Here is a 23,436-nt window from a genome sequence, read left to right as displayed (position 1 = left end):
TCTGTAAAATCAGTTCTGCAACCATCTCTGGGTCCTGGGTTGATGGCAATTGCTGGTCTTTAGTCTACATCTAGTGCATATTTTGTGTTGTAACTACATACACATGAGCTATTATAAAATTTTATCAAAGGTTCACCGTATCCCACAATTCTTCCTGTCTCCCAGGGGTGGAAGTGTTTTAAAGGTCTGTTCCTAGTCAATGGACAACAGACCCTCCCGTCCTCCCTCCCTCCCGTCCTCCCTTCCTCCCTCCTTCCCTTCCTCCCTTCCTTCTTCCTTTTGTTCTTTTCTCTTTTTTTTTTTTTCAGATTTATTTATTTTAGGTGAGTACATTATACACTGTCTCTGTCTCTGTCTTCAGACACACCAGAAGAGGGCATCAGATCCCATTACAGATGGTTGTGAACCACCATGTGGTTGCTGGGAATTGGACTCAGGGCCTCTGGGAGAGCAGTCAGTGTTCTTAACCACTGAGCTGTCTCTCCAGCCCCCTTTGTCCTTTGTCCATTATCTGTGTATGAAGTGTGTGTAGAAGGGGGTGCGTACACTATGACATAAGAGTGGAAATCAGAAGACAACTTTATGGAGTCAGTTCTCTCTGTCTAAAACCTTTACAGGAATTCTATTAAGAACAAAACAAAACAAAACCATATTCAGGTTTTAGACTTGCAAGCAAGTGCTTTACCTACCAAGCTACCTGGCTGGCCTGAAGACTCGATTCTTGCTCCTGGTGATCTCTGAAGGGCTCTGTGACCCATCTCAGGCTTGAGTACAGGGAATCCATAAGATGTGAGTGTCCTCAGGACCCAGAAGTACCAGGGGTGAGTTCAGGATGGGATGGAGGGTCATAGGAGCCCTACATTCTCTATATTCAACACTGGCCACCAGGCGAATGGTGTCCTCACTGCAAGAGAGACCCTGCTGTCTGTGCACAGGAAGGACAGCAGCCCTCGGCATTTCAAATTGCTTATTATTGAAAAACAAAGTCCTCATCTAGCCAAGTACTTCCTTTAGCTCAGTTCTAAACTGGAGATGGCAAATTTTGATTTGGTAGAATGGGAAACAGCTTTCTAAAGGCAATCTAGTGGTCGATAGGAGATTCTTTTAGAAATTCAGAGCCATATAAAAGGGTTGGAAAAGGCTTCTGTAGTAGATTTTTTTTTTAAACTGACAATGTGTTGCTCTGTAGCCCAGGCTGACCTGGCAATTGCAGTGATTCTCCTGCCCCAGGCTCCCAAGGACTGTTACGGCATGCGTGAAGTGTTTGGTGGATCTGTGGTCCCAAGTTTCCTGAGGAGAACTCAGACTAGTACCTTTAGGTGTTTTATTTTGGTTCTGGTTCTGGTTCTGGTTTTGGTGACAGTCGTTGGACCTAGGACCTTGTTTGTGCTAAGTTTGGATATAGAAGGGTGTTGGTTTGAGAATACGAACCATACCCGTCAGCCTGAAATGTACATGGTCACCTTGCTGGTTCACACTCCCGTGCTCCATGCATACTAGGGTTGTTCATCACACTGTGGACTCTGGGTTCTTACAGCTCCTGAAAAGGAGCCCAGCACTTTCCCGCGGCTCCACCAGCCTCCACCTGGGTATGAGTGCTTTAGGCCTAAGAATAGCTGGCCTCTGTTTTCCCATCTGTGACCATAAACTTCTACTCAGTCGTAACCAAAGCTTGTTCATGGAGAGGCACGTGATCCCTTACTTTCTAAGAGCAGAAAGAAGGGAAAGGAAGCCAAGGTAGCTAGTGCAAGAGCAGTGAGCTCTGGGGCCACACCCACGGCCACTCCTGCCCCACCCTATGGATCCTTTCTGCTAAGGCGACAGCTGGTATCTTGGGCTGGGAGACCAGAGAGGAGGGCCTTGCTCCTGTGTGGCATGGCCTGCCATTTCTGCCTGCTGCCCAGGGAGAGGCCACAGAGATTACGTGCCCAGTTTATTCTGGGTTGGAGACTTCCCGTCCTTGGTTGTGTTTATACAGAGTGAGGTCAGCCTCATTCAGAACTCGGCCAGGTTGTTTTATGTCAGTGGAGTTTATAATTAAAGTGTAACCACAAACCAGGCTTTGCAAAACATTAAAGACAGAGAAGAGGAAAAATGGACTGGAGGGGGGAAAATTCCAGTGGTTTTCAGTGTGTGTGTGTGTGTGTGTGTGTGTGTGTGTACATATGGAAAAGAGTTTTTGCTAACATTTGTGAAGGTGTCTTGTCTTTTAGCATCTGGAAAAAAGTCAGGGAATTTTTTATTTAGTCCAGAGATTGACTGACACATTTGTGTGTGTATTCATATGTACAATGTAGATTCTCTAGAAGAATTTCCCTATAATCAAATAAGGGGTTTTGGGTTAGACTCAGAGACCCTGGAGGCTGATGTGCCACATATGGTGGGCTGGCGGATCCTGTTGGGGGGACATTCCTTCCTGTAGGCCTGCCCCTCTCCCTGGCTACAGCGGTAGGGCCCCAGACCTCCCCAATGTGGTTATTTGGAAAGCTGTTCTGACTTGGAGTCCAAGCTGGTGGGGAAAGAATGCCTTTACCATTAAATGTGGATTCCCATCAGACCAGACAACGGAAGTCTGGACTCCCCCCAAACAGTATACGGGGAGGGATTTCACTAGAGTGTGGTCTGCTTGGATCCAGGGCGATGCAGTACGATCCTTTGGACCAGCAAACTCCCCTGGTGCCTTTAGGATGTGGCCAGATTTATAAATACTTGACTGGCACACACTCTGCTAAAGAACATTTCCATCTGTGTGGCGAGTGGTGCTGAGGACCCACCCCCTCTCCTACCCCCAGTCTCTTTCCTACATGCTGGGGAGTGTGGCGAGTGGTACCAAGGAGACACCCTCTCCTACCCCCAGTCTCTTTCCTGGGGAGGTTGGGGGGCTGGGAGCTCCACAAGGAGGCTGGAGCTTAGGGATGCTAGAGAGTGTGCCATCCTGTCTCTACAGCTGCCGATCCAGTTGTTGCTCTCATGGAAGAGAAAGTCCTGGCATGCCTTCTCCAGAGAGGAAACTCCTGCAGGAGAAGCAGACAAGCATTTGTCTTTGCCTTGGCGGCCTCTGTGCCAGGGGAGTTACATGGGAAGAACCTTATAGGCTACGGCTTGGGCAGGCTGTGGCTCTGTGCCAGGTGCCAGGCGTTCTGATTGAGACAGTCCCAGGGAAGCTGGGACTTAAGGTCACTGGAAGTTTTGTGAACACGTTGAACATTTATTTAAAGGCCGGCTATCACTCCCAGGGAGGAAGACAATGACAGCCATGGAGAATGTCACCTTTTTGAACGGCGCCTGACAGTGTGTTGGACACCCTCAGAAACGTCACATCTTACATCCCTACTTTCCAGTGACTTAGATAACTGTTAGCATGCTAACGGGGGCACAGAGAGGAAAAGTAACTATCACAAGGTACCACAGATCTGGTAAATACAGTAAGAAGACATTGCCCTGCCCTTGCCTGTCTGTACCACATGCTAGGATAAGTATGCCAATGTAATTAGTGTGTGGGCTGAAAATGTTAGTATCAGGGTGGTGGGATTCCACAGGGAAAGCAGGTTAGTATTAGGACAGAGAGTTATGCTCTCTGATGTCCCTGTGAGGGGCTGGTCACATTGTGTTAGCTTTTGGGTTTTCAGCATGACAGTTATGAGTGACCTTGGAGGGCTGTTGGTAGCTGGGAATGACCTGTGCAGGGCCTAGCATGTGTCAGCACTTGACTGGCATTTCTTGAGATATTGTTGGATTTAAACTTTGCCAACAATACGAGTCGGTGGCTCATCAAATTAAATGCTCACTGGGCACCGAACCAAGGCACAGTCAATACGCCGGACACAAAAGCTGCTGTGTGGAGCACCAAGGACCAAAGTGGGGGACCTCAGGGGGCCCTGCAGGAGAGAAGTCCAGTAAATAACCAGACAAGTAAATGCGGAAGTGTAGCTGCAAGGAGAAGCAGGCAGGATGGACACTTAGCCACATGTCTCTCAGGACCAGCATTCTGCTGTCCAAAGCAGCCTTTTCACACACTGCATCTCCACGGATTCCAGAATTGGCAGCCATTGATGTCTCACCGATGTCTTCTTATCTCTCCCAAGCCTTGGTAAAGCCTCAAGCTCAGACCCCCCTCCCTACAGGAATCTGGTTGAGACATTTCGCTTAAATCTATTTTAGGATAGTCAATGCACAGAATCCTCCAGAGGTTGATGTCATGGATAAGGTACCTGGGAACTGTCTCTCCCAAGGGTAAGACAGACAAATTTGGATAATCTCACTCTGCTCACAGCGTGTCAACTCATTGAGGACAAATAGACACCGTGAAAGGAGTTAGTTTTTTTATCTTTCAGGACTCTGAAGCAAGCTGTATTTTGTGGGGTTTATAATTTTCCTAAGAATCTGACTGGCTTTTAGGGGCGCTCTTCCTTCAGGAAGCTCTGGAGTATGGCTCTACCTGTTTCCACAGCCTCTCATTTTGCTCAGACAAGTGATTAAAGAACAGACCTCCCATTTGGCAGCCTGTAAGTGTGGGATCATGGCTTTCCAGAGCTTCCACTCCAAACTGGCCAACGCTGGCTGGTGCTTGGAGGCCTGAGCCTCAGCAGTGCCAGCGCTAGGCAGAAGAGGGCGACAGATCCACGCTCAGGGAGAGCAGCCGTGCCCAGGATGCCCTCTGTGGGGCCATAGAGTGAGGTTAGCATGCAAATCCCACAGGGAGGAAGTTGAGTCTCAATGAGATTTAGAGACTACCCCAAATTAGGCCTCTGGAGATGGACACGGGATCGGAAGACTCATCTGCTGGACAGCAGGAAGCTTCTCTCCCAGAGCACTTCATGCAAGACAGAGAGAACATTAATTATCTGGTGAGAAAGTGGCAGGGTAGGCCGAGAACACCAGCATTCCAGGGCCCTGACTGCAGAGGGTGGGCAGATTGTCCATTGTGGTTTCAACTGGTATAGGGCAGATTGTTGCCCGCTTACTGCAGGATTGACTTCTGTCCCCTTGTTCTTTGTTCCAGAGTAAGCAAACAATAAGCTCATACAAGGCTTTGAATGTCGACAGAGACGTTCTGACTTAAAGCCTCAGTCCAGACTCCAGCCCTTTGTTTCACAGTGTGTATCCGTAGCTGCAGGGGTCGGTAGGCTGTGGTTGGTAACAGCAACGTGCTGAACTGTTACTCCAGGCCAGGCAGGCACTGCACCCCAAACAGTTACTATATTATTCCCTTTAACTTTCCCAAGAAAGCTGCGATCAGCATTCTCACTTTTTTCACTCAGAAAAATAAAGCCTGAAAATTTGTGCCTAAATTCACAGGACAAATGCCCCTGAACAGTGCTTGGTTCCCAAGACTTAAACCCTATAGCCAAATCCTACCCAAGCTGTCCCAGTGTTATGCACCCAGAGACAGCCTATGCTGCTAATATAGAATGAGTATAGTGAAGGCACGTGATGTTTGTCCAGAAACCCAGTGATTGTAGGAAGTTTAAGGTCAGACCTTAAGAAGCTTGTCACTGTGATTACCCATTGGTTTAGAAAAATTGATAAGACTAAATCTAAACATTTAAAGTCAGAGGAATTAAAGCTTGATCCCCTGAGTTGTGTTACTATATCATATACTAGATTGCTTTCTGGGAAAGGAAGGGACAAAGCTGTCACCCACCCCATGCATGCATCTGAGACTGCACGGAGGGTATCTCTGAAGCCATCACTGTGCTGAGGCTGTGAGGTATGGTACCTACACCAGGTACAATTAAACATCTAATACACAAGCCACCCCCTCAGCAGTATAGTATAACAGGCTGTCTGTCCTGTGAACTTGGACACAAACTTTCAGGCCTTATTTTTCTGATTAAGACATGAGAATACTTAACACAGCTTTCTTGGGGGAGTCACATGACATAATACAGTAATACAACCTTTGCCTCTGACTCTTCTCCCCTGCACCTTCTGAGTGTTGAGATCCTAGATGGGGGACACTATGTTCAGTTTATCAATTGCTGGGCCTCCCGTGCTAGGCAAACGCTCTGTCAACTGGGCTATACACAGCTTCAGCCCAAACATGGCTGTTTTTAATGTTCTAGATCTCTATTTTTGGCTTGTTCTGGTGCCTATTCTTCATAGAGTGGAAAAGATGTAGGAGGCCCGCTTGAAGACAAGCGATCAAAACAAAACTCCAAATCATAATCATAAGCCTGTGCCAGTGGCTGCAAGCCTGAGCACCTGCCTTCCTGGGAAAGGAGGAGACATAGCTGTCACCCATCCCAGTTACCCATTTGAGGATGCACAGAAGGGTTTTCCTGAAGCCACTGCATTGAGTCTGCAAAGTGTGGTACCTATGCCAGGTATAATCAAACCCTGGACACACAAACCATCCCATCAGAAGTCTGCATCCCACTTTCAAGCCCGTCCCACAGAACCTTGCTTCCACCTGTGTTCTCCCTCGTCTCCTGAGTTCACTCTTTGGTTTCCTCTCTTGGCTCGGCTGCCTCTCAGATTGCTCTTCCTCTAAGCAGGGATCAAATCTGACTTTTGGCTTTCCTACAACATCTAATACCCTAGTAGGACTCAGGGAATCTCTGACTCTTAGTTGAAAGCAGAAACCTAATATCATACAGACACACACACACACACACACACACACACACCAGTACTAGAAGTACTAGATAGGTAGATTCTTTCTCCTAAGTCATACCTCCATTTATCAATATGGTCTGGAAGCCGGACTGCTGGGAAAGCCCAGAATTGTCAGCCTCTGGCTCTGTGGCTCCAATCTCTGGCTCCACAAGTGTCTGGAGAATGACTTTACCCTTCTGCAGACCACAGCCACATCTGCACAGTGTGCTGCAGGAAAGCTACAGAATTTATAATGTGCTAGTCTGTGGTTGGAGACCAGGATTCTCAAACCGAGCCCAGTGGAGACATCACCTGGAGAGTCTGTTAACTTGAAATTGAACCCATATCTTTGTTCAGGATTTCCTATCCCTGCTCATCAGGTTCTTCCCATGCTCGGGTGAGCAGGCCTTCATCTGGGGGTGGGGAATGATCTTATGTTAGTTTATAGACCTGGGGGTGGGGTGCAGTGATTAAACTCTGGTAAAAGTTATATCAGACTAGCAGAGAATCCTTCCAAAAGCTTGCGGTGAGATGTAATTAGTTAAGGGTAGCTCGCAGTTCCTCATCTTCCAAAGCCAGCCCCTTGGAATGTGTGCACTACCTTACTTCTCAATGCATTCTGCCTACACAGAGCCTTGGAAAAATGGGCCCCTGTGCCCAGTTCCTGCCCGCCTCCCGTGCTGGACTAGGGAAGACACAAAGGCATGAGTGTAATTCTGATGGCTGCTTACTGTGCTGGTCGCTTCTGTCCCTTGTCCCGTCCACTGTGCCATCGGGAAGGATCCTCAAGAAGTGGCCCCCATTGCTGCAGTAGAGCAGTTTGGGCTTTTTGTAGTTTCCAATAGGCAGGTTGAACCTCTCGGTCAGAGCTGCAAAGGTCGTGATCTCCCCTTCAGCCATGGCTCAGCGGCGACTGGTGGTGGGACGCCCAGCACTGAAAGAAATGAAACACGACTGTACACTGTTCTTCCGGTAAATGGGAGGACATATTCAGGAAGGGAAGGGTCACTCAAGGCCACAGACTGCTCAGGTGATACCCAAAGTGGATAGGCCTGTGTGGTGGTGGGTGGTAGAAGAGGGGACAGTTCCTGGGAGAGCATGAGAGGGCTTCCAGCCAGTTCTCTCTTCTCAATGGGACACAACTTTGCAACAAACTAGATTTTTTTTTTTTTTTTTTAGAACTTCAAATGTAATCATTTGGTCAAGTGGAAAAGCATTGTGTCTTGGTCCCTCCTTCTGGTCTACACACATCTTCAAATTAAATACTCAAGTTGCACTAAAATAACACCTGGGGTCTGGCTAAAACCCACAGAAGCCAAGAGGCCGAGGCTGAGGTTTTGCTCTCCACCCCCACACTGTTTTGAATAGGTGCTGCCACGCCGGAGTTGCGGAGAGGGCACAGATGGCCTGGATGCTTGGGCACCTGTGAGCGAAGGGTGCTGCAGGGCCAACAAAGGGTTAATATGTATGGAGACCATCTATGTTTGCTGGAGGAAGGGAGGGAGGCAGAGAGCAGGGCTTGGGGCATTTTAAAAAAGCAAGCATTGCACCCAGGACACTTTCTGACACAGAGAACCTTGAAGGCTGTGCTTGGCCACTGCTTTGTCATAGTCTTCCACAGATCCTCTTATCACGTGGCAAACTCAGGTCTGTCCTTGTGACCAGACCATCTTCACCTTAATTGTTTTCTAATGTAAGCTGTACACTATAATATACATTATACTATAATATACAGATATACACTAATATGACATTACACAGAGTCTAACACAGAGCATCTTATAAACCTCTAACATTTTATATTTATATATATCTACTATATATACATTCATATTGGTGTTAAATATATCAATTGTTGACACAGAGGACTTGAAAACAAAATCAATAAGAGATAGAATTTTAAGCTATGTATTTACCCAATCATTTAGGAGAAGAAAGTTCTGATAACTACAAAGATGGTGAAAGTTTTTTGTTTTAGTTTGTCGGTTTAAAGAAGAGTAGGTAGCTACACACACACACACACACACACACACACACACATTATTAGTGGTCGTGGTCTTATAATAACAATGATTAACAATGATCATCAACAACATATTTTGTGCTGCAAAGATAATATTTATTAATTTAATCATGATCTTTTAATGTGGATGTTAATTCTCCCATTATAAAAAAATTAAAAAGGGGCTGGAGAGACGGCTCAGCAGTTAAGAGCAGTGACTGCTCTTCCAGAGGCCCTGAGTTCAATTCCCAGCAACCACATGGTGGCTCACAGCCATCTGTGATGGAATCTAATGCCCTCCTCTGTTATGTCTGAAGACAACAGCAGTCTACTCACATACATAAAAAATAAAAACCTTTAAAAAATCTTTTAAAAAATTAAAACAAAGCTTGGAAGAATCAAATTGCTTGTGTAAGGTCAACAACAGGAAGATAAGTCTCAAGATGAGTCAGTGAACACAAAGCCTCAGTTTGCCCTTACTTGCTGAGGAGTTTACATGATTTGCTTGATATGAAAGTACTGGGACCAGAAATGGGGTTTTTACCCATTGCATCAGATGTACACCCGCTCCCATGAACTTGTCTTTCAGCTTACCGTTATGATCTAAATGCTAGCTATCTTCAATGGCCTCCTTTGCACCTCTTCCCTGCTCTCTCTGTAGCAGGATTCCACATAACTGCTCAGTCCAGAAGAAACTCACGCCAGTGGCCAGCCACAGCCCCACATCCCGTGCCCTTTCAAGTCCTGCACAAGTACTCATGGGAAATTATTCGATCATAAACTAAAGCATCAATCTGGATAACTTATCTTTGTGACCAGAATTAGAGCTTGAATTGGAAGTGTCTACTTTTTTTCTCTGCTCTTAGTACATTCTCTGACCCTGTAGTCCCACGGGCTAGTTATTGATTTCAATTTCAGTTACTATTTGGGATGCCCTTGAAAGTCCCCCTCCCCCCAATTTAAATATACATATACTTTCAAAGACAGATTATCACAAATGGCTCCTCAACAAAACAGTGCGACTTTGTTCTTGCCACATAATGCAGTAAGAGGCAGAAAATGTTATTTACATTAGCTGCAGAGGGAGGGTTTTCCTAGCATGCCACATTGTGTTTTCCTTCCAAATTCTCAATATTTTCCAAGCATTGTCCTTTCATCTCAAGCTTCTGGTCTCTTCGCCCACCTTCCTCTCCTCTTTCAACTTTTACCCCACTCTCATTCCTTACTCTGCTTCTTTCTGAATCACTTTAATTTTCCCCTCTGAGAAGTGGTGGGGATAGTCTCCAGCATACTAACTTTTTTTTTTTTTTTTTTTTTTGAGAAAGGGTTTCTCTGTGTAGCCTTGGCTGCAACTTACTTTGTAGACCAGGCTAGCCTTGAACTCACAGAGATCTACCTACCTCCTCAGTGCTGGGATTAAAGGCATATGTCACTACTGCCCAGGTCTGCATATTAATTTAGCATGCACTGTACCACTGAGCTACACCCCAGCTCCCTGGATGCCCTGTGCTGTCAAGCAATATAGCTCTTACAAGTGAGACCAACTTCACATTAGCTTGTAGATTTCCCTTCCTTACAATGTCACTAAGAGATCATACAATTTTTCCATTTATTTTTATCCCCAATACTTCCTAAGTTGTGTACTTAGTTTGCTATATAGGAAACAATAGCCACACTGATATTAATCTTAGCAGAGTAGAACTTTCTTGTTGTCTCACGGTCTTCTCCAATGGTGGTTTCTGATTGCATTTCCTATACTTCCCAAGCGTTGTACCTAATTTGCTATACAGAAAACAATAACCACACTCTAATGGCTACCACTGGCATTGTCAATATTAGGAGAGTAGAACTTTCCTGTTATCTCAGGATCTCTTCCAATCGCAGTTTCTGTTTGCTTTTCCTTTGATGTATGCCAGCTACATGTCAAGGGTAGCCTTCCTTCTTCAGCCCCAGCCACAAATGGCTGGCTATAAGTTGTTTTCAAAGGGCTGGGCATGAATTTGGCTCTCCCTGCCTGTATCCTTGCCTCTGTCAATCAGGATGAAGATGAGCAGTTAGATACACCAGAAGGCTGGATGGGGCTAGAGGTGCCAATTCCGGCAAAGGATTATACGAATGTTCTCATTTACATGTGTGTATAAGCCTTGCAGGCTGAAAGTTATCCCCTCAGAACCTTCAACAATTTAGTGACGTTGGCCAGCACCCAGCAGGTCCCTCTGGTCCTTCTGGTCCTTCTGGGATGCAGTGAGAACTGTAGTCTATGCAGGTCTTTATTTTCTGTCTGTTCCTCCTGTAAGTGGGACAGTCCTGGGATGGCTATACAGTTTGGATGCTTCCCTCTACCTACCCTGGAGCTCACATTTGCACACGAATGCTGAGAGCCACATGGTGCCTCCTTACAATAAACCTGGCGTCATCATAGAGCCACTAGATGTGGTAGGTGGGTTTATGAATCATCTGAAGCCAGAGGATGGGGCCTATTCTTAATTTTATTTACAATTTATCTATGTTTTGAGAATTGGACAGTCCAGAGTTCTTTGGCTAATCCATTGTTTGCTAGTGGATATGAATAAAGGAAGTATATGGCATGGCAAAAACCATAAGACAGAAACATTAACAGGTCCCTGGGAATTTACACAAATTGCTTCCATAAATGAATCCATCAACTAAGTGAAATCAGGCGTTAAGCACAGTGTGGATTTGCAAGCCCTGCTTTTCATTACTATTGTCTGGTTTAGTGGCTATCAGGAGAGGGGATTTTCTGTGTGCGAGATGGGGAAGACCAAGTCCAGTGGACTCCCTCTCATCCTCTGACACCTCTTAACTGGCTCCTGGATTTGGGACACTGCTGAGATTTTAGGAAAGCCAGATGATTTCTTGGTTTGCCAGTGTCAGAAAAGTTAGAGGAACACTAAACCAATTGGAATGTCCATGGTAAAGCTGACAGAACCAGTCAGCTGTGGCCTCTGGATCATCACATGAACCGGGGAAGTATATAGCCTTGCCTGGGAACTCATGTCATTTCTCCAAGTGGGATAGCCAGTGTTTACTGCATGGCCCTGGACATGCACAAATGGTCTGTGAGAATGTGACCGTGCCACTCTCTCAGATGTTTCTCCTCTAGTGATCCCCACACTACCAGCTGCACAGAATCCTCGAAAGGGTTAAACAAACACAACATTCAAAAAGCACTTGGAAAGGCATAAAAATGTGACCCAACTGGTTAGACATAAGAGCATATGGTTTTATTAAACTGGTTGAAGCCTGGTGTGATCTGGGTCAGCTTTATTTAAGATAGTTTTTTTTTTTTTTATTATCTTCCATATGTGGCATAAATTAGCTAAGCTTTTCCTCTTACTAAATCATAAAGGTGCTAACAGAGAAGATGAAGGAGGCAAAGATTAACTGCTGTGTAAAGGAGAATTCAAGTCATTGTTGCAGATTCAGATATGGGCATATGAATAGTTATGGAAGTGACTCTTGAAAATTGGTTTTGAGAACCAATGACGGACAGACATTGATACCTGTAGGTCTGTTTTAACCCCTGTGGCCATTTATGTAACAGGGATTATCCACGTACAAAGGAAGTTTGCAAACTGTATGGCTTAAAAATAGTGGGTTTCTATTAAGGTTGTTCTCAAACCTAGCACATATAAAACAGGACTTAGCTTCAGTTCTATATACTGTCCCTGTCGCTATCTATATACTGTTCATGTCGCTATAAATGAAACCATCTAGAAGCCTTAATACAACCTCTAGAGATGTTAGCTCACTTTAGATTTTATTAAATCAGATGTGCATGTTAAATGTTAAAAATAAACAAAATATTTTTTCATCTAACAGTTAGTAGGGGTTAGAAGGAAGAAGCAGAGAAAGTAAAACTGCATTTGTATAAATTATCTAGAAAAAAATTAGAAAGCTTAAAATAGTATTCAAAAGTAGGTGAATAAAATCAATCCAAACATATTTATAACCACAATAAATATAAATGGACTAAATTATTTAGCTTAGGAGCTCTTTAAAATCCATATAGGCATATATATTTTGATTATAAGAGACAAATTTAAAACATAAGCATACGGAATGGTTAAAGCAAAAGGGTAAAAAAAAAATACCAGCTTCAGTGGCATGCACACTGTGGACAAGATAGCAAGACTCAGTCTTAAATAAATAAAAAAGAAAGAAAGAAAAAAGAAAGAAAGATAGAAAGGAAGAAAGACAGACAGACAGACAGAAAGAAACCCAAGTAGAATGAAGAGGCAGCTTATATGTGGGAGAAAATCTTTATGAGTTGACAAATTACAAATTACTCCTCAGCTGATAGAAGATTAATATTTAGGATATATAAAGAACTCAAAAAAGTTAAACAAGAGAAAAACAACCCACTCAAAATATGGACTAAGGAACTAGACAGTTCTCAAAAGTAGAAATACAGACGGGCAATAACTTTTAAGAACGGATCACCATTCACAGCCAAAGGGGAAGCTACTTTGAGATCCATCTCACCCCAGGCAGAATGGCTGTCATCAAGAAAGCAAATGGGAATGCACTGATGAGGATGTAGGGAAGGAGGAAACTTTAGTGACAATTGGTAGGGCTGGAAATACAGTTGATGACCGATGCAGGACGGTGGGTATCTGTGTGGAGGCTTCTCAAAAAAGTGAAACTACAAGTCCCATATGATCCTGCCACACCATTCCTAAGCATGTAACCAAAGTGCTCTTATGTCCTAGTTACACTGTTAGTGAGCATGTAACCAAAGCACTCTTGTGTCCTACTGTACCATTCCTGAGCATGTGTACTGGCTAGTTTTGTGTGTCAACTTGACACAGGCTGGAGTTATCACAGAGAAAGGAGCTTCAGTTGGGGAAGTGCCTCCATGAGATCCAGCTGTGGGGCATTTTCTCAATTAGTGATCAAGCAGGGAGGGCCCCTTGTGGGTGGTACAATCCCTGGGCTGGTAGTCTTGGGTTCTATAAGAGAGCAGGCTGAGCAAGCCAGGGGAAGCAAGCCAGTAAGTAACATCCCTCCATGGCCTCTGCACCAGCTCCTGCTTCCTACTTGAGTTCCAGTCCTGACTTCCTTTAGTGATGAACTGCAACATGGAAGTGTAAGCTGAATAAACCCTTTCCTCCCCAACTTGCTTCTTGGTCATGATGTTTGTGCAGGAATAGAAACCCCGACTAAGACAGCATGGAACCAAAGCACTCTCTTGTCCTATGGCAGAGTCGTGTGCACAGCCAAGCTCATTGCTGCTATATTCATAATGGCTATGAGAGAAGTCAGCCGAGATTTTGATCAGCCAGTGAATGGATGTTGAAAATGAACATACACCAAGGGGGATTTTGTACACCCACAAAGAAAGGAGAAATATAAAGTTTACAGGAAAAAAAATGGATGGAACTTGAAAACATCACATTAAATGAGGGAACTGGACTTCAAAAACATTGTATACTCTCTGATATGGGGAGCCTATCTTCTAATTTTTTGTATTATGTATATTTATGTGAGCATGAGTGCTTAGAGACTAAACAACTAGAAAGAGGCCATGGGAGGGGCAAACAGGCTTTAGAGAAGAGGGAAGGTGGCAGAACATATGTAATGTAGAAGTGGGAGGGGTTCCGGGGGTGGGAGGGCTACGCCCGTATAACAGGGAGGGGGATGGAGAGGAGGGGGGTCAGGTAAGGCCACCCCAAGATAGGCATGCAAGACAGAGACTTGAAGAACGGCTGGAGTGAGGACTCTGTTGATAAAGTACCTGGTGCTTAAGGATGGGGCCGTCCACCCATATCTCCAGCATCTATGAAAATACCATGTGATGTAATCTGTAATTCTAGGGCCGGTGAGGCAAAGACAGGCAGGTCCCTGGGGCTCAGTGGCCAGGCAGCCATCGAGTGAGCGCCAGGCTCAGTGAGAGATGCTGTCTCAGAAGGCAAAGTCTGGATGAGGGAGGAAGACATCATGTGCTGACTTCTAGCCTGTGCACACCCACACACAAGCATGTGCCCATACCCTCCCCTCACACACAGGTTCTCTCTTCCTCTCAAGTAAGTATTTTAAAAATTTAAAAATGATAGACGAACAATAATAAAAGCTTAAAAGTTATTCTGGCTATATTGATATGAGATAAAATAACTCCAAAGTAAAAAGAATGATTAAAGGAATCATCAAGTAGTGAGTGATAAATGGAAAAATGCAACAGATAGACTTGAAATTTCCAAGTTTGTGTATATCTGATGACACAGCTTCAACATATTCAAGGTTAAAAAAAAAAAACCCAAGACATTGATAACCTTACAGTGATGGTGAGAATCTTCAACCCGCCTTTGTCTTGGAAGATAGTACCAACAGATAAACCTCCAGACAAGGATGCAGATGTTGGAATGGCTTGACCACTATTTAACTGAGTAGCTGTCTGAGAAGATCTTCACTTCACCAATGAAGTGAACACCATTACTCTCAGAGATCCGTGGGATATTTACCAAGATCGCAAAAGCAAGACTCAACCCAGATAGAAGCACTTGTTTTTCCAGACTGTCGCCTGAATAGAAACCACTGCCACCCATCAGATGGTGGCAAGGCCCTCTCACCTTTCAAAGTTCCTCAGCAACTTCCTCTATTCTCCCCTGCCCATAGCAGACCCTACGCAGCTCCTACCTGGATAGCTGTGGCCTGCACAGCACTCTGGTCTCTAACAATGCTCAGCTCTAACTTCAGTCCTGCTGTTCAAGACCTCCCCACCTCAGAAACCTGAGGATTGCTCCCTCCAGAAGATGTTTGGCTTGACAGACTTCAGCTGCCTTTAGGAACAAGTGGAGATTCCTGTCATGGCCTCTGAGGTTTTCATGATCTGGCCTCTGCCTAACCCTGCTGTCTTGTCTTACTGGCCTTTAACTACCTTCCCCCTCCCTTTTGTACTCCTCCAGGCTTTATCCCAAACCTGACAGTGGCAGGCTCTTTCTCTCCTTTATTGTAGCCCAGCCAATTATATCCACCCTTCAAAAATTTAGCTCTTGCAATTCCTCCCAAACGCTCTGTGTAGACACCCTCCCCAACCTTGACCTCCCAACACCCGGACACACACACACACACACACACACACACACACACACACACACACACGCCAGGTCAAATGTTGGTTCTTTGGGTTCCTTCACCAGTAGTGTCACCTGTGTTCCATGGTCACACCCCTCCACTGCATTCCTGCTGCGGTGGTAAGCACCAAAACCTTGCTACACCCTGCTGGAAGCCCAGGCCTTGATTCTCCTCCCCACCCCCACCCTCAGCCTCATCTCCTATCTGCTGTCCTCTGCAAACCTGCCTTCTGCTTCCTAGAGATCACTGCCCTTCTCTCAGTCTGGAACACTTTGCTTTTTCCCTCTGCCCCACCTACCTGGTTAACGGCTCATTTGTCTTCAGATCCTAGTTCAACCAACAGTTCTCTCAGGAAGCCTTTCCTGGCTTCTCAGAACTGAGCCGGGCTCCTCCTGTCCTCACAGGACCACCTCCTATTCCTTTGGAAATCCTGCATCAGTTTTTAATTACACCTTCATGCCTGTGGTTATTTAATTAATATTTCCCTTCGTGATTGGGCTGTCAGCTCCATAGAGGCAGAAACTGGTCTGTCTTGCTCACCAAGGCATCCCAGAGGCTGGCAAGATGCCTGGCACCTAACGGGCCCTTGACAAATATTTGTAGATAGAGTGAGTGAATACAGTTTAACTAGCTCTTGACTGCCTGCTTCTTTAGTCTCTGGAGATTGGAGATGGAAGCCACTGACTCCTACCCACACTTGGCAGATATTGCTGCCTGTTTGCCCCAATGGAAACAAGGTATCAGGAGGCCTAATTAGCAGGTGCCTTCCTGCAGCTATTGACAGAGAGGCTGAGCCAAGAGTCCTCCAGGATTTTAATTACAATCATATTAGACAGGAAACCCTTCCACAGAAGCAGACCCCGAAGTCTACTTGCAATTCCTACTTGCAATTATTATTTCCTTGCTTCTTCAGAACATACACTATTAAAATTAGTTAGTCCAGAAGGGCAACGGTCAAAACCATTATCTGGAGGTCCAGTCCCCTTATCTGATCAAGAAAATGTGTTGCTTGTGCCTAGAAGAAGGATTTCAGGTTTCCTTATTTCTGCCACAGAGTCCTGAGGCAGGCACACCCTCTGAGAAGGAAAGTTGGCAGCAGTCATGGAGACAGCTTGTTCCCGGCTCTCTTCGTTTCTCCTGCTGTGTCCTAGGTGCTCTGCATAGATCTGCGTGTGACCTGGCTGGCTGGCCTGGGTTGGCATATCAGCCTGCTGTCCCCAAGCCAGTTCTCTTCCACGAGCTGAAAATCCTTTTTTCCATCCTTGACGATAAACACTGTACTCAGCTTTGGGGGGGTGAACTTTGACCAGAGTATTCAGGGGTTAAACCCTTCAAGTTCCTGAAAGACCATAGCCCAGGCAGAAATCATACTGCCTTCTGTGAAACCATCATTGGTAGCTTGAAATCAGCTCCAGAGAGAACTTATACAATAGAAATGGCTGCATAAACAAGACTGGTTCAATGGCAGCATCAATGGGCATGTTAATGTGGAAGGGGGGGAATTGCATGGGGTCCCACCCTAGACAAAGAACTAAATCAACTACTGACTACTGGGAGAGAAATACCCTCTCCCAGGAATGAGCCCCCTTACTGGCTATTGTAGAGTAGCCTTGAAGCCGTATATGCAAACAACAAAACCAGACTCAACAAGTTATATTTATGTATGTGTATATGTTGAACATAATAACCCTGTGGCCATCAGTCACGTAGGGCCAGGCCCTTAGTATTCTGGCTAGACTCCACCCCCATAGTCATCTGGCTAAGGCGAGGTCCCCCTCCCCCAACACAGTTGCCAGGCAACAGCCAAGTAGCCTGGCCCACTATAAAAGGGGCTGCTTGGCCCCTCCTCACGCTTTCTCTTCTCTCTTTTCTTCTTTTTCCCTCTTTCTCTCATCTTTCTTTTATCTCTTCTCTTCTCCCTCTTCCCACACGGTCATGGCAGGATTTTTCTTCTCTACTTCCCCTCTCTCACTTTATTTTTTTACAATAAAGCTTTGAAGTCATGGGCTGTCTCTTCTTAGCTGTGCTGGAGTACTGGAACAGGCCTCGTAGCATTCCCAGCAGACAGAAAGGACCAAGGACTTCCTCACCTGCCTGGGCTTCCTCTACAGGATCAAGACTCCATCCCCCTAACCAGGTAGCCTTCCTCTGTAGGTACACTGGCCCCACTCCCCATTCCCTACATGTATGAATACAGATTTATGTGTATGTAACAAAAATAGAGAAAAAGAGGCTGTCCACTTGAGTGGTGGGAAGAAAGATGGGGCTGAGGGAAGGTACCTGGGAGGGGCTGGAGGGAGAAAAGGGGGGAAAAGTAGTAAGTGATGAATTCTATTTCAATTAAAAAAAGGTATATGTATTTTTAAATAATCTGTTCTTTCTTCTCTTTCTACCCATCCCCTACCTGATTTACCAGCATACCATTTGGCTTGAGTTCAGATCTTGTTAGACCTTCATTACTAAACTATTCTTTCTTGCAGATGCTTATTTTCCCCATAACCATGGCTGCTACATTGAGTCACCGTGAGTCTTAGCCTACCGTGCAGCCAAAGTGCTTAGCCCGACCCTAGAGAGCCTGGGAGCATTTGGTTGTTGCTAACTTGACTGTCACTGTGCACACCCTCATGCTGTTGATTTAGAAGGGGAGGTGCTTGTGTCTTAGTAAAGTATCTAGAGGTACTTTAGCACTGCTTCGAAAGAGTCTTTCTGCTAGACTGGAGTGTTCCATCACCATTTATATGCAGTGATGTTGCCTTCTCAGTTGCTTAGATCAGTGACTCTCAACCTTCCCAGTGCTGTGACCCTTTAATACAGTTCCTCACGTTGTAATGACCCCAACCATAAAAGTATTTTCATTGCTACCTCATAGCTGTAATTGTACTACTATTATGAATCATAATGTAAAATATCTGATATGCAGGATATTAGATATGCAACCCCTATGAAAGGGTTGTTTGACCCTCAAGGGGTCGAGACCCACAGGTTGAGATGCCTGGGTTAGATGGCTGTGACGCACCGTCAGGGACTCTTTGTTTGAAGGCTATGTTGTCCATGATGACAGAGAGCTCAAGTAGTTTTATTAGTTTTCTTCTCTGTTCTTTTCAGCACTGAGGACTGAGCCCAGTCTCTGTGCTAGGCAAGCTCTCTACTACTGATCTACATTCACACCCTCCTTTCCAGTTCCTTAGGAGCCCTCTAATCCCAAGGAGCTCACAAGTTACTGGACATATACTTTTCCTGGGCTCCCAGAGTCAAATACTTGGGGAACATCAAGATGACATACCTCATGTTTCAATAACTTCTGTTGGTCACATGCCATGGAGAGAATGCTGTAGATGACCTGGGAATTTAGAGAAAGAAAGGAAGAGAGAGCCCCCGACTCCCTAGTTCCCAACCCAAAATCTTAAAAAACAAGAAGAACTTTGATGACTCTGGCCAAGCTCTCTACCGCCTTTCACAAGTCCTTGTTTACCCATTTATTGTTAACTTCTATCTGATTGCCTGTAGAATTGCTAATATGTTTGATTTGGAGACTGTGCCATGGGGTTGTTCCAACTCCATTCAAAAAACCTCTTTCAAGATAGGGTCTCTCTAGATAGCTATGGCTAACCTGGAACTCACTCTGTATGCCAGGCTGGCCTTGAACTCACAGAAATTGGTTTGCCTCTGCCGCCTGAGTACTGGGATAAAAAGTATGTACCACTGTGCTTTCTGCCCCTCAAGGTGGCTTAATCAGCCCTGACAGACTCAGCCAGGCTCCAGAGGAAGCCATTGTTGTTACCAAGTGCAGCTGGCAAGCCTTGAGACTGCCATCTCGTCCAGGTGCATCACCCAGCAGCCCAGTCTCAGCCTTATACATCTCCACAGAGACAGAAGGGGGGCAGGAGATGGATGTACTCCCTCCCGACGAGGGTCATCTCCGACATCCTTTCTTTCTCGCTCCATTTAAGACCTTTTATCCTCCGCAGTCTGGTTTATTCACCCTCCAACCGCCTCCCCACTGCAAGTTCATCATCCAACCGGAGGTCAGACGTTCTTTTAAGTGCCTGCAGAGAACAGCTCCACACGGAGAGGAAAAGCAGAGGCTGCCTGGCGCAGCGGTGTGCTCTGCTGGCCCCGGATCTGTCTGAATTTTAATGGGACACTCTGGTCCAGAGTGTCCTGAAGACCTGCGCACATCTTAAACAGAAAGATCCTTCCTGTAGACTGATGCATTAAAGCCGGGGCTCAGAGCCAGACGCTAAGTGATTCTTCAGGGGTTCCTGCAGCCCTCAATCTTCCTCCTTCAACCTCCTCTCACTGATGTGTCTCCAAAAATCTTTTTAATCTGTTGTGCAACTTTACAGTCTCTAGGACGGGCCCAGCAAGGACATTCCTTTCTTCAAGTCAGCTGACTTCCCTGCCCTTTGGAAGATGGTGCTTGCAGAGTCTTTTCTCCTACCTGCTCTCCTCCTAACCCTCCTACCTGCTCCTGACCTAGAAATCTGAACATCTTCAAACTCAGTCTTCTGACGAGTGTGCTTGTTATCTATTTGGACCAGTCAAAGCCTTGCCCTACCAAAGCATTACCCGACAGCCTGCTCTGGCTACAACCATAAACAGTAAAAATTCTTAAACATGTACAGGGTACTGGGCATGGTCCTAAACATGCTAAATATATTAATTTTCAAAGAAACTCTCTTAGAGAAACATTGTCCTGTCCCCATTTAACAAAGGTGGTAAATTAATAGAGTAATATTTTCAATCCCAAAATGTATCCTGTCCCATTTTAGTGTTGAAAGCTTAAGATCTGAACGTCAGGTTTTCTGCTTCCACAGTCCGTTCCTGTAATCATGGATTGAGAGTGATCAGGAGAACAAATGAGCTTTGTACTGGGTGACCCTTCACCTCTCTTCTTTGTCCCCTGCTGGCCCTTTGAGACTTGTGTAGTCCCATAGACAGCATCAGAGAAGGGATGCTTGCTCTTGTGCAAGTTGCCCGTGACGTGACAACTGTCCTTTCCCAGGTGCTGCAGTGGCCACCAGTGGCAGCATGCCTCGAGGTGACCCAGGGTCATAGAATATCATTGTCACCCACGTCACCTGATAAAGAGGTGGGACAGGGCCAGAACCCACTTGGGGGAAGAGCCAACTTTGGAGGTTTGGAAATGCCCCCACAAAGGGAGCCTTCTCAGCCTTTGAGACTTGAATTTTGGTTTCTGTGGTGGTGTTGACCCCGTTATGACTGGCAAGTTACTTGACCTTTCTGTTCCTCTGGGTTATCTGGGACAGGGGATATAGCACAGTGGTAAAGGTCATATTCAGCAGGTAGTCCAAGGGTCCATCTACAGCAGATCATAATAAAGAAAACCAGGAGTGCTGATCTTGTGACAGTATCATAAGACAGAACAAGGCCTGGGCGGCACCTGTCGCATGACAAGTGTCCGTAGATGCTGTTATTGCATTACTCATTACTCCTGTGTTTTGGAGGGTTGGTTATTATTAAACTATTAAGAGTTTTATGGAGCACTTTGGGCAAATGAGCTTTTCTTAGAGGCTCATTTGGGGACTGCTTTCTACTCCTTCTGCCAGCCATTGAAGTAGCCCATTTTTCTCAGCCCTAGGCAACCGCACAGTTCAGCAAAGTAAACCTTTGTCTTAGCCAAGACATAAAGCCCTTGCCCCCTCATTTGTTTATAATATCACCTCGCTATCAGGCAGCCTCATTTCTGACAGCCCTGGCTCACTTAAAACAGTATGAAAACGCAGCACGAAACATGTTTTGGCCAGACAGATGTTATCCAAGCATCTCTGGAAGAGTAGGTGGCAGGGCTGGGGTGTGGCTGATGTTTAAGATGCTTGGGTACCAAGGGAGGAATGAGAACCCATGGAACTTACCCATGGTCCCTCCAGACCTTGAAAGAAAGCTATGGAGGTCCCCGCTGGGCCCAGAGAATTCCAGGCTGGGAACCAGTGGCAGAGCCAGGCCCAGGCTTTGCCAAGGGACCCTGTGGGTATCGTAGGCAAAAGGGCAGGAACTAAAGAGCATTCCAGGGCCGGTTTTGCAGGAACTGCAGTGGAGCACTCGCTCTCTTTGGTATTCTTCTTTTTAAGGACTCTGGTTATTTTTAGATCTCCTTGTATTTACCAACTCTCTCTGATCCCATATGAATAGTCCCCAAAAGGCTGTTTTTCCATTTGCGCTGCATTTCAGTGCTCCCCGTGGCTCTCAGGATCCTGTGGCTCAGGATCCTGTGGCATAGCTTTCCATATACAGGTACCCACACAGTGGAGCAGCCAAGTGCATATTATGGGAAGGATACGGAGCAGGAAAACAAAACAACATCACTGCAGGTCCCCAGACCAGCCTTGGATAAGGGATCGGATCACTTAGAAGTGAGCTGAAATCTCATGCCCTTTTAAGAGCTAACCTAAGAGATGAATCTGCCCTGGTATCTCCTATCTCCAGGAAGGTACAAGTTACGGTCAAGATGCCATTTCTCAGAAAATGCTAAGGGCAGGTAGATACCGCTAGCCATAACTGCCCACCCGCTGTCAGAGGAGGCCTCTCCCAGAAGGTTACTCGAGCTCTCAAGCTTGGCTGTTGGCTCAGAGCACACGGTGCTCACAGCCCTTCAGCTGTCATGGTCTCCTCCTCTGTGTCTGTTTTCCATCTGACCTTCTCAAGCTATTTATCTTCTTCAGCATCCACTACCCCTCTCATGGTTTAGGCATCAAAGAATCACTGTGTTGGGTGTGGCCATTTGAAAAAAAATGGAGACACTTAAGCATTTGAAAACAGATTGGGCAACAAGGAGGAAGGAGAGGCTTCAAAGGGTCTCCTGTCTTCTCTCTGCTGCCATATTTATGTGTATAATAACCCTGGGCAGCCAAGGATCTACATTCCCGGATCCTCCCTGGTCTTGTCAAGTTCCAGGAGTTCTTCTAGAGTTCTGGAAATCTGCCTTTGGATAGGCTCATAGAGTGGGGCACAGAGAATGCAGACAGTTCCCAGTATTTTCTTCCTGCTGCACTAAGGCCCACAGTGATGTGAAATTCCCACAGATCTGATCTTACCGGAAGTACGTCCATAGATGAATGGTGTTGCTCAACGCGACCTTCCACAGGGATAGCCCTTAGACTAGAGGATTCCACGGTGTGGAGAATACGATTTGCAGAAAACTCTTATTAACACACAGCATTTGAGGCAGGGCTTCTGTCTCCTCAGCATCAAATTCTGTTGTACTACCTTCATCTGAAGAAGTACCTCTCACTACCGTTTCATCTTCTGCCTAAATATGTCACGGTAACTTATAATTATTACTACCATCTGTCTCACTACTGTACACACACACCTGTCCATGTGTACACACACATACACGCACACACACACAAACACACAACTATTAGGTCTCATGTCGTGTTTATTTTGCTCGCATATTTTTACTGTTCTTACTCAAACGGTCTGTTGATCCTCTGCCTCATTATTATTGTTATTATTTCTAAAATAAATATTTCCCCCATTACACTGAATTTTTAAATAAAATATTGCACGATTGCTAAGCCTGCAACAGTGGCTTCCTTCATGCTACCCCAGTGCCAGCCTTATTAGCTGCCTGATATCCCTGAGGTCTACGGATCAGACTCTGACTCCAGTGAAGGCTTACCAAACATATACCTCGTTACCAGCTCCTCTGCCAGTTTCTGCACTGGGGTACCACACCTTCAGTTCTGCCTCTTCTTCTTTCCTTTCCTTTCCTTTCC

The 23,436-nt window shown here is 45.6% G+C and overlaps 1 protein-coding gene across 3 annotated transcripts in view; it reads right to left on the bottom strand.

The window, feature by feature from the left end:
* Fgf1 (fibroblast growth factor 1) overlaps positions 1–23,436 on the bottom strand; it is a 92,966-nt gene that overhangs the window by 12,337 nt on the left and 57,193 nt on the right. For all 3 annotated transcript variants that reach the window (XM_052155758.1, XM_052155759.1, XM_052155760.1), the window contains one exon: positions 7,329–7,531. In XM_052155758.1, the coding sequence (XP_052011718.1) occupies positions 7,329–7,497 (169 nt within the window). In that variant the 5' untranslated portion in view covers positions 7,498–7,531. The remainder of the gene's footprint in view (positions 1–7,328; positions 7,532–23,436) is intronic.

Source organism: Apodemus sylvaticus, chromosome 13 (assembly GCF_947179515.1).
Source record: "Apodemus sylvaticus chromosome 13, mApoSyl1.1, whole genome shotgun sequence".
Taxonomy (NCBI): Eukaryota; Metazoa; Chordata; class Mammalia; order Rodentia; family Muridae; genus Apodemus; species Apodemus sylvaticus.
The sequence above is the reverse complement of the archived record's forward strand: the minus strand, read 5'-3'. Positions and strand labels throughout refer to the sequence as shown.